This window comes from Aspergillus karnatakaensis (genome assembly GCF_047715665.1).
Source record: "Aspergillus karnatakaensis strain CBS 102800 unplaced genomic scaffold BJY04scaffold_10, whole genome shotgun sequence".
Classification (NCBI taxonomy): Eukaryota; Fungi; Ascomycota; class Eurotiomycetes; order Eurotiales; family Aspergillaceae; genus Aspergillus; species Aspergillus karnatakaensis.
In genome coordinates, this window is record NW_027395722.1 from 511,476 (window position 1) to 525,504 (window position 14,029).

Below are 14,029 nucleotides of genomic sequence, written 5' to 3' on the forward strand. Positions count from 1 at the left end.
ACGGGTCAGGGTCACGAGACTCTTGCCTTCGGACACTGAACAGGCGTGAGCGCTTTTGCATCTCTCGGAGACTTTACTCTCGATCGGAATCTTTGGTTCCTGAATCGCCCTCGGAAGAAAGGTAGCATTGGTTATGATAGTGGCGCATTGTTGAGTCCTCGGCCGCTCTCGGCTGGGGAAACAAGCCGAGATGCGGGGAAGTATTCAACCACTCTTCCCTTGAACTCATCTTCACTTCTATCCATAGACAACATGGCCAAGACGGCGGTTCCTGAAGTTGGTATCTGGCAGCTGCTCTTCGAGCGCCAAAATTGCCCCTTTCCTGATGACCATGGTATAGTTCTTCCTTCAGCTGCGCTATCACTATGGCTGATTATATATTCAAACAGTAATATTTCAAGACGGTGCCTCAAATCGCTCTTATACCTTCAAAGTCCTTCAAACACTCTCGAGGAAGTTTGGACAGGCATTACAAAGCCAATGGAGCTGGAAAAAGGGCGATGTGCTGGTCCTCATGTCCCCAAACTGCATTGACACCCCTGTCATCACATGGGGCTGCCACTATACCGGAGGTGTGGTCGCACCTGTCAATCCCGGTCTGTCACCTCAAGAGCTCCAGCAACAGTTGATACGCGGTCAGGCGAAAGCCATTGTGGCTCATGCAAGCTGTGTGAACACCGCACTGGCAGCAGCAAAACTAGCCAATCTCCCAAGTGACCGCGTCTTGGTCTTTGGAGGAGCCGATGAGACCACCACTCAGTTCATAGAGCGCTCGGTAGTGACGTCAAATACTGCACCTACATCTGCCGGACCAACTCACGTTAGCCCGGATGACATCGCTTTCCTCGTTTACTCTTCCGGAACAACAGGTCTTCCAAAAGGCGTCTTGATCTCCCATCGCAATGTAGTCGCAAATGTTGTCCTGCAGGCTGCAATTGAAGGCCCTCATCTCAGTTGGAAGAAAGACCGGACTCTGGCGGTTCTCCCTACCTATCATATATACGGTACCACTCCATTCCTAGACTCTCATGAAAGAAACTAACAGTATAGGCTTAATCTGTCTGGTGCACCTCCCGGTCTGGCTAGGCACCTCGACCATCTTCATGGAAAAGTTCGACCTACAGACATTCTGCCGGTTGATCCGGGAGCACTCGATCACACATGCATACGCGGCTCCACCAATCGTGCTTCATCTGGCAAAGAACCCTTCAATCAAACAGTCTAATCTAGCTTCGTTGCGAATGATCACGTCTGGCGGAGCTCCTCTTGGGGCAGCTCTGATTCAGGAAACATACAACCGGTGGAAGATTCCAGTCCGACAGGCGTACGGCTTATCTGAAACGACCTCTGTCTCGCATATCCAGGTCAGTTCATATCAACTAGACCCTACTTATACTAACCCTACCACAGAGATGGAACACCTGGGACAAAGGCATTGGCTCAAACGGCGCCGTCGTTCCAGGCGTGGAAGCAAGAATCGTAATCAATGGTCAAACAGCAGCCGCAAAAGAAGAAGGCGAGCTGTGGATTCGAGGGCCAACCGTCTTCACCGGGTATATGAATGACCGCGCCTCAACAGAAGCATGTCTTACCACAGACCGCTGGTTCAAGACAGGAGACATCGGCTTCGAGGATGAGATGGGGAACCTCCACATAACAGATCGGGCGAAAGATATGATCAAGTTCAAGGGGTTTCAGATTGCGCCTACAGAGCTGGAGGATATCCTGATTGAACATCCTGCTGTTAGTGATGCGGCTGTTATAGGGATTTGGAATGAGGAGATGCAGACGGAGGTGCCGTTGGCTTATTTGGTGCGCAAGGGAGGTGCTGAAGATAGCGCCAGTGTTGCTCTATCGATCATGGAGTATCTGAAGGGTAAGGTGGTGAGCTATAAGCATCTCCGCGGGGGTGTCATCTGGATCTCACAGATACCAAAGAGTCCATCAGGTAAGGTTTTGAAGCGTACTCTGAGAGATAGGGTCGCCGGTGAAGACAAGGGGGGGCAGATTGTGGCGCCTGAGTATGCTCGATATCGCGCAGCTAAGCTGTAGCCAGGGATCTTGAGTATCTCATAGATCTTGGCGATCTGTTGCTGTATATTACTTGATGTATGACATATAGAGAGCTTTATCGCGCAGTACTCCAGACCTGTTCCACGTCCATAAGCTTCGAAGGTTCGTTAGAAAGTCCGTACAAAGCAGACAAAAGTCGAAAAGTACGCAACACTGCAAGCCGTCATAAACACGCGACCCCGGCGAACCGAGACTCCGGGAGCAATGTTCCACACAAACAGCTCCACAGCTACTAGTAATGATCGTTGGGATTCATGTGATCGATAGGGCCTCCGTAAATCCCTCGCAGCAAAGCGAAATGCAACCCAAGATTCCCCCCTTATTCGCATCACAAGTGATTGAACGACTTAAGATTGAAACATATGGTTATAATATCCAGTCCAGCTCCAGCTAGCTGAGCTAATCGGAAAGGGGCATTCCGGCATGGCTCCCAAGACGGAAACCCGAAGCTCCGAAGGAAGGGGTGGAAGAAATCTTATCAGATTGGTATTATCTGATCTGTAATATTACCGTAACCATTTCTCCCCGAGACCGGATATCAATCTGATAATCTACGACCCCACCTCCTCCTTTCCGAAGCTCCGAACAAAACGGCTGGAAGGAAAATTCTTCTGCTGCTTCTTGGCATGAGACAAATTAATCTGAGAGCTAATTTGTACGTTACTGTGAGGGCGCAGTGGTGGCCGTTGGAGCTTGGATCCTGGAGATTGAGCGAGTCGTTGACTCGTTTGTCAGTGCTAGTGGAAATCTGCGAGTTTGACTTGGATGCCCAGGACGCCATCCAGACGTGTCGGTTCCAGCCGACCTGCCTAAGAACTTAGACTTTTTTGCATGAAGAACTTGATTCCATAGTACTTTGGTCTAGGATCAAGAACTTCGACGACATCGTGACGGCGCTGTAGCCTACACTTTGCGCCAAACTAACTCACCCTGGAGCCTTTTCCACGCAATACGAGACCCTGCCGGAAAGTGGACGTAGCCAGTGGAGACCTTCAATCATGTCATCGGTCCCCAATCACATATTCTCCTAGCATCCCAGCACAACTGAACCAAGGAGATGTCTGCTCTCGCACCAAAGATGTCCTCTCCAGCGTTCCGATATCTGATCCGTCCGCAAGTGCGACACCTGACTCGCGGGGTCCCAAAAACTTCTGGAATGCTACTCCAACCCAACTGTGGGTCCTGTTTTTCCATCTTGCAAGCCGCTCGTCGTCCCAGGTTCGACACCGAGATTTCCGGCCTCTCCCAGCAACAATATCGATATGTTCACCAAGTTCAGCCCAACCCGACAGGCCAACACGTGCGAACGGGCCGCCCAAGAACGCCAACCCCCGGAGCCCAGACAAATGGAGTCAAGTTTTCCACCACTGCCGGTGAGTCCTTGTATCGGTAAGTATTGAATGTATCACTTTAGCGTATTACAGGTGGGGGCAGTTAGATTGATAACATCCGTTTCAAGCCGACTCAGTCCACACTCGTGACTTGGCTGGCTCCTCTTAACCACTTGTTCCCCCCTTGTTCGTTGTCTATTTCGTTCCTCGTGCATGAGAATTAATTGAGCTGTGTTGACATTGTTGCAAAAATGCCTAGTTTCGAAGAACCCCAGACGCCTTTCAAGGTGCTTGTCCTCGGCGGCTCTTATGCTGGCCTTGCGGCTTCATTGAACCTGGTTGACTTGTGTCATGGCCGAAAGCATCGGTTCTCAATTGCTGAGGAGGACAAGGGAACTGGAAAGCACATTCCGGTTCAAGTGACCATTGTTGACCCGAGAGATGGATTTTGTATGCGGCCTCATCGATATCGCCAAACATCTACTGACAGATATAGACCACTTGATCGGCCAGCCGCTTGCACTATCCTCGCAGAAGTTTGCCGATACGTTCTGGGTCAAGTACACCGACATGCCCGCTCTTCAAACGCCTGAAATCCGTTGCGTCCAAGGCCAGATCGACACCATCGACTTCCCCTCAAAAACGGCCACAATTGCAACCTCCAAGGGTGCTATTCACGAGTCCTACGACTACCTCATCACAGCCACCGGTCTACGCCGCGAGTTCCCCAGCGCTCCACGCTCATTCACAAAGGAGAAGTTCCTTGCGGAGACGACAGAGAACCTCTCAAACATTCACAATGCCTCCAAGGGTGTTGCCGTGATCGGTGGTGGTGCGTCCATTTATTGTCACTCAAACTCAAGAGAGAGAAAAGGATATGCTAACAACAACAGGCGCCGTCGGCATCGAAATCGCCGCCGAATGCAAAATGCTGCACCCAGACACAGACGTAACCCTAATCCACTCGCGCACCTCCCTCCTCTCCTCCGAGCCCCTCCCCGCCGAAATGGCCGACAGAACACTCGAGATCCTCAAGTCCCAGGGCATAAACACCGTCCTTGGCGCACGCGTCACAGCCATCACCCCCTCTACCTCCACATCGACCTCCATCACATCCGAGAAACAACCCGACTCCGAAAAAGAATACACCCTCACCCTCTCCAACTCCTCAACCCTAACCGCCAGCCACGTCATCAACGCCGTCTCGCGCTTCACACCCACTGCGCCCTCCTTCCTCCCAGCCTCAATCCTCGACTCAGACGGCTACATCCGGATCCAACCGAACCTAGAATTCCCCTCCGACGCCTCCCTCCCCAACACAAGCGACCACTACGCCGCCGGCGATATCGCCAAATGGAGCGGGATCAAGCGTGGCGGCGCGGCAATGCACCAGGGCCATTACGCGGCGCGGAACATCCACCAGAAGATGATGGAGAAGGCGTACGGGACGACGCCGGAGTTTGTTACGCTGGAGGAGGTCGATCCGGGGATGGGGTTGGCGCTGGGGGATACGGCGGTTGGGTATTTCCCGAGTATGGGGTTGATGAGTGGGGAGGAGACGAGGGAGATGTTCTTCCAGGGGGATTTGGGGTTCATGAGTATGTTTTTTCTTTTTCTTTTTTTTTCTCCTTCCCCTTCCACTTCCTTCTTCTTTTGAGGAGACTTGGATTTGAGCTAATGGTTTGTGTTGCAGTTTGTTATAAGTGGATGCAGCTGGGAAACCCGACTCTTTAGAATGGGTTTGATTTGGCTTTGGGAGGTTTATTGGTTTGTTCGACTAGGGTCTGGTTTTATTTTCGAGTAGTCTATGTACTGTCTGCTTCTGGTTCCTTGGGATATCAATATGGGCCGCATTAGGGTTTCGTTAGTTATGTATTGATCGGGTAACTTAAACTTTCGGCTGACTTTGGGTTATCAATCTGATAATCTACTTGTCTCGGACACAATAAAGTACTTGATTTTACCAGAGGCAACTCGACCCTTGAAGAAAACAGATTGCCTCATCTCGTGCTGCTATCACACGTGCACTACGGACTGCCAGGTACTGCAAGCGAGCTAACCCCCACCGAGCAGGGGAAAAAGTACCTCGGGGGTCCGGACTCCGCTTCGCCAAGGGTAATGTGTCAGTTTCGGCGTCAGCTCGGTCGGCTAAGGCTCTTCCCGGGTTGCGTTAGGAGGAGGCTAGGAGCATTAGAGCTGTGCCTTTGCCTTGGCTATTGTGGTATTTCACTTTCATGGAGCTACACAGTATTATTCTACGCTTGATAAAGACAATCCCAAGGGCAATTACATTGCCAGAGTCCCTGAACTCAATCCAGCCAGACCCTAATTTCCAAGAGTGCGAGCAATCATTATCAGATGCAACCAACCGCCCCACCCCTAGCCCTCCCCGGCGATCCCTACCCAAAGCACCTGGATTGCTCAATGGCGTGAGTTTTCCTGGGTGGGGGTTTCTGCAGCGTCCGGTCAGTATTGGAAATACCCATCAGATAAGATCGCCGACCTCGCTTCTTGAAAAGTGTAAGTTCAGTTAGCCAACTAACTCTAAGGCTAGCTATTTTATCCACTGAGTCTGCAGCTCGCTAATTCAGACCTCTCCTCTTTCTTGCGTCTTTTCCCCTCGTCTCGTTTTCTTCCTGTTTCTCTCTTCTGTCTTGTTTCTATCGAGTGCTCCCGTTATCTGCTTCACGATGGGGGAGAAAGAGAAAGAGAAATCAGAGGCTGAGAAGCCCAGCGTACGTTCCTCACTCCTCACCCTTCACCCTCACCCCCATCCTCTACAGACTCAATTAGACCTAACGGACTCCTAGCTCCTCACACGATGCACAACCTTCGCCCGCCTCCTCGTCTACGGCAACCCCAGCTTCAAAGAACTCACCGTCCTCTTCATCGGCCTCCTCTCCGCAATCGCCTCGGGCGTCCCCTTCCCCATCATGGCCATCGTCTTCGGCCAACTAGTCGACGACATGAACTCCTCCACCTGCAACGCCTCCCCCGAGAACGCCTCTTCGCTGCAATCCGGCGTCAACGACAAAGTCCTGCAGATCGTCTACATCGGCATCGCCTATTTCGTGCTCATCTACATCTACGTCTTCTGCTGGAACCTCTCCGGCGAGTGGCTCGCGCAGCGCATGCGCGAGAAATACTTCCACAGTCTGCTCAAGCAGGATGCTACCTTCTTCGACACCCTGCCGCCCGGCGAGGCATCTAGTCGGATTACCGGCGACATCACGACAATCCAGCAAGGGACGTCGGAGAAGGTCGGGATTGTGCTGAATAGCATTGCGTTCTTTATCACGTCGTATATTGTGGCGTTTATCAAGGACGCGAGGCTGGCAGGGATGCTGGTTTCAATTGCGCCTGCGTATCTGATTATGTCGCTGGTGGGCGGGTATTTCGTGCGCAAGTACTTTGGGCGTGCGCTGGAGTGTATGGCGAGTGCGTCTTCTGTGGCGCTGGAGGCGTTTACCAATACGATGGTTGTGCATGCGTTTAGTGCGAGTGCGCGGTTGGAGTCGAGGTTTGTGGATCACCTGGGGCCTGCGAGGGTGGCGGGGATTCGGAAGTCGATTGCGACGGCGACGCAGGCCGGGTTGCTTTACTTTATTGCGTTTTCGGCGAATGCGCTGGCGTTTTGGCAGGGGTCGACGAAGATTGCGAATGCGGTTGAGGAGGGGAATGCGGCGGTCACTGTGGGGAATACCTATACGGTGATTTTGGTGCTGGTTGATGCATCTCTTATCCTCAGTCAGGTGGCGCCGTTCTTGCAGAGCTTTGATGCCGCGTCGGTGGCGTTTAAGAAGTTGGAGAAGGATATTGAGCGGCCGTCGAGTATTGATGGGACTGCGGAGAGTGTTGGGCTGGTGCCCTCTGGTGAGCTTACGCCGGATGTCGAACTGCGCAATGTTGCCTTTCGGTTTCCCTCTCGGCCTGATAAGCCGATTCTGCAGGATCTATCGTTGAAGATTCCGGCTGGGAAGCAGACGGCGCTTGTTGGTCTTTCTGGGAGTGGCAAGTCTACTGTTGCGGGATTGATTACCCGGTTTTATGATGCTGAGGAGGGTGCGGTGTTTATCGGTGGCCATGATGTGCGCACGCTGAATGTCCGGTATCTGCGAAGTGCTATCAGTCTGGTTCAGCAGGAGCCTTGCCTTCTCGACCGGTCGATCCTTGAGAACATCGCCTTGGGTCTCGTCAATTCAGCAGCCCATGTGCATCTGGCGGATGTTTTGAAGACCGGGGCACTCGAAGATATTGCTACGGCAGTCCGCGAGAAAGGCTTATCCCTCGACCACGCCATTGACTCTCAAACGACGAACGCAACAGAGAAAGAGCACATCCGTGAGATCATGTCTCTCGTTGAACACGCCGCCGGCCTGGCAGACGCAAACAACTTCATCCGCAAGCTGGACCACGGTTTCGCAACGATGGTTGGATCAAGCGGAAACCTCATCAGTGGCGGACAGAAGCAACGTATCTCCATCGCCCGTGCATTGGTCAAAAACCCTCAGATCCTCATCCTCGACGAAGCGACGGCCTCGCTTGACTCGGCTACCGAGATGCGTGTGCAGCAGGCGCTTGAGACGGCCGCTGCAGGACGGACTTTGGTCACAATTGCTCATCGACTCTCGACTATTCGGAATGCGGACAACATCATCGTTATGCGCCAGGGCAAGCTGATCGAGCAGGGCTCGCACTCGGAGCTTCTTGCTGCCGATGGCGCGTATGCCGAGCTGGTGCGGTTGCAGAATCTAAATGTGAATGCTTCGAATGATGATGCGTCTTCCTTGGCTCGCCCGTCGCTGGATAGTACCACTTTAGAGAAAGAAAAGGTTACCGAAGTACACTCTGTGCAAGACGATGAGAGCTCTTCCACCCCCAAGGAGAAGCCTACTGAGCAGGAACCCGTCGCTGCAGAGCGCTCCGGCAAGTCAACCTCCAAGGCCGTTGCCTCACTCTTCCGTCCGTATTCTCTCGCTCTGCTCATCGCTATCACCGGTGCCGTCATTATCGGAGGCACGTACTGCGCCTCCGCGGTGATCTTCGGCAACGTCGTCGGCAAGCTGAGCGCCTGCGAAGAAGCCCAGTCCATCCGCGACGCCGGAGAATTCTGGGGTCTGATGTTTTTCGTCCTCGCCATTATCGAATTCTTCGCCAACTTCATTTCCTGGTCTCTTTTCGGCTGGATCGCAGAGCAACTCATCTACAAAGTCCGTGTGTTGTCTCTCCGCTCGATCCTCGAACAGAAACTCGAATGGCACGAAGCCCGTACACCATCCGGCCTTCTCTCCCTCATCGTAAAAGACAGCAACGCCCTCAACGGTCTCACCGGCTCCGTCATCTGCACAATCCTGAGTATCCTCGTTAACCTCGTCGCCGCAATCACCATGACGCACATTATCGCCTGGCGCATTGCGCTGGTCTGCCTCTCCGTCGTCCCATTACTGCTCGGAGCAGGCTGGATGCGCGTCTCCTCCCTCGCAACCTTCGAAGAGCGCCACAACGACGCCTTCGCGCGCTCCCTCGGCATCACCGTGGAAGCCGTCACATCGATCAAGACCGTCCACGCACTTGCCATCGAGTCCGAAGTCCTGCACACCTACCGCCGCTCACTGCAAGGCCCCATCCGCGAAATCGCCGGACAATCCGCATACACGAACCTCTGGCTCGCCGTCGGCTACGGCCTCAGCAACTTCGTCTACGCCCTCGCCTACTGGTGGGGCGCAAAGCAGATCATCGCAGGCCACTACACCCAGACCCAGTTCTTCATCGTCCAGCTCGCCCTGCTCGTCTCCTCGCAGCTCTGGGGCCAGATGTTCGCCCTCGCCCCCGACGTCTCGCGCGCCGTCCAAGCCACCCGCCGCCTCCTCAATCTCCTCGACTTAGGCTCAACAGAAAAGCTCTCCGACCCCATCACAACCCCGCTCTCCAAAGACCTCGAAGCAACCTCCCACCCCGACGAAAAACCACCCCCTCCCTCCCCCGACACCCCCCGCACAGGCCTCAGCATCGCCTTCAGAAACGTCGAATTCACCTACCCCGCCCGCCCGGACACCCAGGTCCTCCACGGGCTCGACCTCTCCATCGCACCAGGCCAATTCGCCGCGCTCGTCGGCCCCAGCGGCGCGGGCAAATCCACTATCATCTCGCTAATCGAACGCCTGTACTCCCCGTCCTCTGGATCCATCGAAATCAACAACCAAGACGTCGCGCACGCGAACCTCTCCTTCCGCGACGAGATCGCCTACGTGCCTCAGCAATCTGTCCTGTTTGACGGATCCATCCGATTCAACCTCGAGCTGGGCGCGCGCCCAGGGCAGAGCCTCACACAGGCTGACCTCGAAGCAGCGTGCCAGCTCGCAAACATCCATGACACGATCATGGGTCTTCCGGACGGGTACGAGACAGCCTGTGGGCCGAACGGGGACCGACTGAGCGGAGGGCAGAAGCAGCGGCTTGCGATTGCGAGGGCGTTGATCCGGAAGCCAAGATTGTTGTTGCTGGATGAGTCGACGAGCGCGCTGGATGCGGAGAGTGAGCGGTTGTTGCAGGATGGGTTGGAGAAGGCGGCGCGTGGGATTACAGTTATTGCGATTGCGCATCGGCTGTATACGATTCGGAAGGCGGATGTGATCTTCTTGGTTGAGGAGGGGAGGGTTGTGGAGAGGGGGACGCATGCGGAGTTGGTGGAGAGGAGTGAGAGTTATCGGGTTAATGCGTTGAATCAGGCGGTGGATGGTTGAGGTGTTTTTTTTTTTTCGTATATAGATTGGATTGGTAGCACTAAAATTGGCATTTTTTGGGTAGATATACATACATTTATAAGATAGATAGTTTTAATATGCATCCTGCATCCGTTATTTCCTTGATAGCGAAGTCTATTGCTGCTTTAATGATTCGGAGGCACAGAGCTGAGCCCAGTCGTCGAAGAAACGTGGCATCACCCCCTCCATCCATGTTGTTCCATGCCCTCCTACCTTATCAGTTCCTTCAACTGTCTACCTCAAAACACCCCCAACGCCCGCCCACCCAAGCACAAACCCACTAACTGCCTCTCCTAGCACCCCACCTCCAAACCACACATCCCTCCAAGCGCCCCTCCTCGTTCCCTTCCCAGCATCCTTGACCACGCCATCGCGCCTCACAACCAGACCATCGATTTCACCACCCGCGCCCGGATAGTACCCGCCCGCGCCTTTTCCATGCGAGCTGTAGATGAGCGTGAAGTGGAATAATCCCGAGACGAGGATCGTGCCGAGGAGGTAGAAGACGAATCCTGTTGCGGATTGCAGGGCGAGGATTCCGGCTGTCAAGCCGAGGAGGAAGGAGGTTAGGGAGCGGAGTTGGGAGATGACCTGAGTTTGTTAGTTTGGTTTTAATGGGTTTGGTGAAGGGGCTCGGTTGGGGTTGAGGATGGGCGGAGAGGTGGTGGGTGACTTACTCGGGTGTTGTGTTGGACGGATTCGGGGACGAGAGGGTTGATGAGGAGGGAGAGTTCTTGGGGTGTTGGTGGCATTTTGAACTGTCGGGCCTTGCGAGAGCCAGGGTTGTATGGAGAAGCTGAGAATGGGTGTCGTTGGTATATCGGAGCTGGCAGGAGGTGAAGTTATCTAGTGATTCTGCCGGGACACTCCGCTTTCTTGCATGACTTCAACTTTTGACTACTCTGGTGATAAGTTCAAATGCAAAATGGCAATCAAAATCTTGTACATCATATTATCAATATTGTACTCAACATTACATGCTCGTCGTCGTAACTCCGGGGCAGGCGTTGAGACACAGCCGGGTTCCTCAACTCCCACCCCGCTCATCACATCCATCCATCGAACAGTACATACAACATACAATCAGCTCCAGACGCTTCCACTGGCTGGCCAGCAGGTAGATAGGCGGTGCTCCTCCAAGACGCTCCTAGGATATAATCGGATCCTGCCACTTATGCCCATAGCCAACTAGTCAAATTAATGCAGTAGAGAGAATGTAACGAGAAAGGGAAAAATAGAAGAAAATGTCAGCGCAAGTAAATCAGTCCATCAGATCATGCAGAAGTTTCGAGTTTTCCATCGGCCTTGGCCTCCCTAACTTGCTCAAATACCTATACCATGTTAGTCGAGAACGAGACGGATGTTAAACTGACTCACCTTGAGCATCTTATTTCTAGCACCAAGAGCATTGACACCACGGTCTTCCAATTGTTTATCGCTCAGTTCAACCAACTCCGTCCACTTCAAGTCCTTCAAGTTGTCGGTGTACTTGTGCAAGCGCAGGGATCGCAGCCAGCTAGGAATATCCTTGAGAAGGTTAGGGTCGGTAGGATCCTCTGGCGGCTTGGAGCTGCCGCGGCGACCGCGCGGAGAACGTCCGCGAGTGACCTCGGAGTGGTCAGAAAGGTAGCCTTCATGGCCACCGAGCCCAAACTGGCTCATGCTAAGCGCATTCAAACCATTACCCATGAGCGGGTTGTTGGGGTCGTATGCAGCCAAGAACCCATTGTTCTGCGGAGAAGTAAAGTTCATCGGGCCGAGAGCACCGCCCTGCATGGCAATGCCAGGGGAAGTCGGGCGGGAGCGGCGACCTGCCATCGCCGCCTGTTGCTGCGCTTGCAGGGCCGCAAACTGCTGAGGGTTCAAGAGCTGCCCTGCAACGAGATGGTTTGGAGGAAGGCCAGGGCTAGCTAGTCCACTTTGAGCGATTGAGTGTGCCGCGTTTACAGTGTTCTTTCCCTGACCATCGTTCGACCGAGCGCGGCGGTACTTGCGGGCGTCATCCAGCGCGATGCGGTTGTTCACGGTTGACAGCGCAGCCAGCTTCATCGCTGTAGCGTTAGCCACCATGTCGGCTTGAGAAGCCTGTTGGTGGGGACCTCCGAGCTGATGGCCGAAAGTGGCTGTCATCGGGGTGTTGGTCATGGAAGCCCAGCTGGCATTTCCAACATTGTAGGGTGACAGCAACGGAGCCTCAATCTCCGGGGCGGAGATGGTCGCGGTCTGAGTCGTAGGGAGAGGGGAGCGCAAGCCTGACTGGCTAAACTGCCCCATTGGCTGCTGGCCGGACGAAGACTTGGGTCGGGCAATTGGTGGCTGAGGGTCCGATGCACCGCGTTGGACCCATGGGGACACAGGGGGCTGGCCCAGGTTGTCCGCGCCACCATCAGGAGCAGAAATAGTGGGTGCAACAAACGACGCCCGGTCGCTGAAGACTGCACTGTTTCTGTTCGACGGGGGCGCATTGCCGGTCTGCTGGGTGAATTCGGCCTTTTTCTTCGCAATGGCAGCGGCAGCATCAGGGAACATCGCATTGATGGTAGACGAGTCGAGGCCAGAGTTGCGCTTGGCACCAGGCGAAGGAGGAGGGCGGCCAAGGGAGTTGCGAGAGCTGTCCACATTGAGTTTCGACATCGCATCGTTCAGACGGTTGGACATGGCGTCTAATAAATATTGTTAGACTTGTAAGAGCTATAATTTCAGGCTTTGTGTATACATACCCTTCTCGCCGAAGTTTGCAGGGGACAGCAAGCCGGACATGGGATGACTTTTGGCCATTTGCTGCAGAACCTGAATAAAGAAGCGAATCTGCACCTGGGTGGTCTGCTGCAAAAGAGCATATAGAGCAGCGGTTCGCTCCGCCTCGCTCAGCACACGGAACCACTGTTCGATGGCACTGAGCTCATCCTTGAAATCCTGGTCCAGCGTTGCCGCGGCCATTTCCTCCAGTGTAGTTTCGTACTGATCAATATCTGCCAGCCATTGCTGCGCAGCCCGGTCAAGAGGATCCTCCGCGTTGTTCGGAGTTTGGGCTTGCTGGTTGAAGTACACCTCGGATGCAGGGCGGATGCTGCGGGACGAAAGAGGGGAAGGGAAGCCCGACATGTCGGCGGAGGCTCGTAGCTGGTGAGTAGCTAGGTTTCGAGTGGCCGAAGGGGGTCGGAGAGAAGACTTTGAGGCTTCTGGAGTGCTGTTCCGGTTGCCGATTATATGACTAGCCATGAGGGAGACGTTTGAGAAGTCGTTTGGCGACAAGGTTCAAGATTTTGTTCACGAGGGATTCGGCGAATAATAGATACAGAAAGAATAGTTATTACTGCAAAACACCTGCAGCACCTGCTGAGTTTGCGTGAGGTTCGGGGTGAAGCCTTGATCTGAGCGACTGTGGAGCCGCGTTGGTGTAGAATTAAGAATGAAGGCGAAGCGATCTTAATGCAGATCGCTAACGGTGCTTTTGTGGAAAACTGAAGCGTGAGAAACCCAACCGTTTAAGTATTAGGCGATGTCGCTTGAGGCACAGGCCAGTCCAGTGGCTGCACTACCTGACTCGGATTCTGAGGGAGAAATCGAATCGAAAGGGCATCAAAGGAGTTGTCAGACTGAAGAGAGCGGCGGAACAAAGAGAGCGTCGAGCAAGCGAGGGAGCAGCAACTGGGAGGGTCCGTAGGCGAATCACTCCAAAGATCCAAAGTATCCGCTCCTTTCACCTTCCAATCCCGGGTTCTTGTTCTTGGTTCGCTTTTCGTAACGAAAGGATGTCCGGAGCACTGCAACAGTGTGTCAAACACAGATTGACAGCGGGTCCCGAAGCATCAATAGGGGGGAGGAAGGATAAGACGAAGAAGAGAGGAAGGTGAGAGG

At 53.8% G+C, this 14,029-nt stretch overlaps 5 protein-coding genes across 5 annotated transcripts; 3 read left to right on the plus strand and 2 right to left on the minus strand.

Annotated features, from left to right (window-relative positions):
- Window positions 1-78: 78 nt before the first annotated feature.
- BJY04DRAFT_182634 (acyl--CoA ligase) lies at window positions 79-2,225 on the plus strand. Its single transcript, XM_073710361.1, has 4 exons — window positions 79-334; window positions 390-1,004; window positions 1,051-1,364; window positions 1,411-2,225. Exons 1-4 carry the CDS (start codon window positions 253-255, stop codon window positions 2,050-2,052), a joined length of 1,653 nt encoding a protein of 550 aa, XP_073574322.1. The 5' UTR covers window positions 79-252; the 3' UTR covers window positions 2,053-2,225.
- Window positions 2,226-3,618: 1,393 nt separating this feature from the next.
- BJY04DRAFT_9290 (putative pyridine nucleotide-disulfide oxidoreductase AMID-like) lies at window positions 3,619-5,315 on the plus strand. The gene is made up of 4 exons (XM_073721314.1): window positions 3,619-3,854; window positions 3,901-4,236; window positions 4,298-5,002; window positions 5,098-5,315. The coding sequence occupies exons 1-4, from the start codon at window positions 3,656-3,658 to the stop codon at window positions 5,136-5,138; spliced, it is 1,281 nt and encodes a 426-aa protein (XP_073574323.1). The 5' UTR covers window positions 3,619-3,655; the 3' UTR covers window positions 5,139-5,315.
- Window positions 5,316-5,657: 342 nt separating this feature from the next.
- BJY04DRAFT_225694 (ABC transporter ATP-binding protein) lies at window positions 5,658-10,147 on the plus strand (the record flags this gene model as incomplete). Its single annotated transcript, XM_073718256.1, has 2 exons — window positions 5,658-6,139; window positions 6,215-10,147. The coding sequence occupies exons 1-2, from the start codon at window positions 6,095-6,097 to the stop codon at window positions 10,145-10,147; spliced, it is 3,978 nt and encodes a 1,325-aa protein (XP_073574324.1). The 5' UTR covers window positions 5,658-6,094.
- A 33-nt stretch (window positions 10,148-10,180) lies between these two features.
- On the minus strand, window positions 10,181-10,977 carry BJY04DRAFT_9300 (EMC6 family protein). The gene is made up of 2 exons (XM_073721315.1): window positions 10,846-10,977; window positions 10,181-10,759 (listed from the first exon to the last, which is right to left on the minus strand). Exons 1-2 carry the CDS (start codon window positions 10,918-10,920, stop codon window positions 10,403-10,405), a joined length of 432 nt encoding a protein of 143 aa, XP_073574325.1. The 5' UTR covers window positions 10,921-10,977; the 3' UTR covers window positions 10,181-10,402.
- Window positions 10,978-11,333: 356 nt separating this feature from the next.
- On the minus strand, window positions 11,334-13,630 carry BJY04DRAFT_9307 (RNA-binding protein VTS1). The gene is made up of 3 exons (XM_073721317.1): window positions 12,889-13,630; window positions 11,546-12,831; window positions 11,334-11,499 (listed from the first exon to the last, which is right to left on the minus strand). Exons 1-3 carry the CDS (start codon window positions 13,388-13,390, stop codon window positions 11,443-11,445), a joined length of 1,845 nt encoding a protein of 614 aa, XP_073574326.1. The 5' UTR covers window positions 13,391-13,630; the 3' UTR covers window positions 11,334-11,442.
- Between the last annotated feature and the right edge of the window lie 399 nt (window positions 13,631-14,029).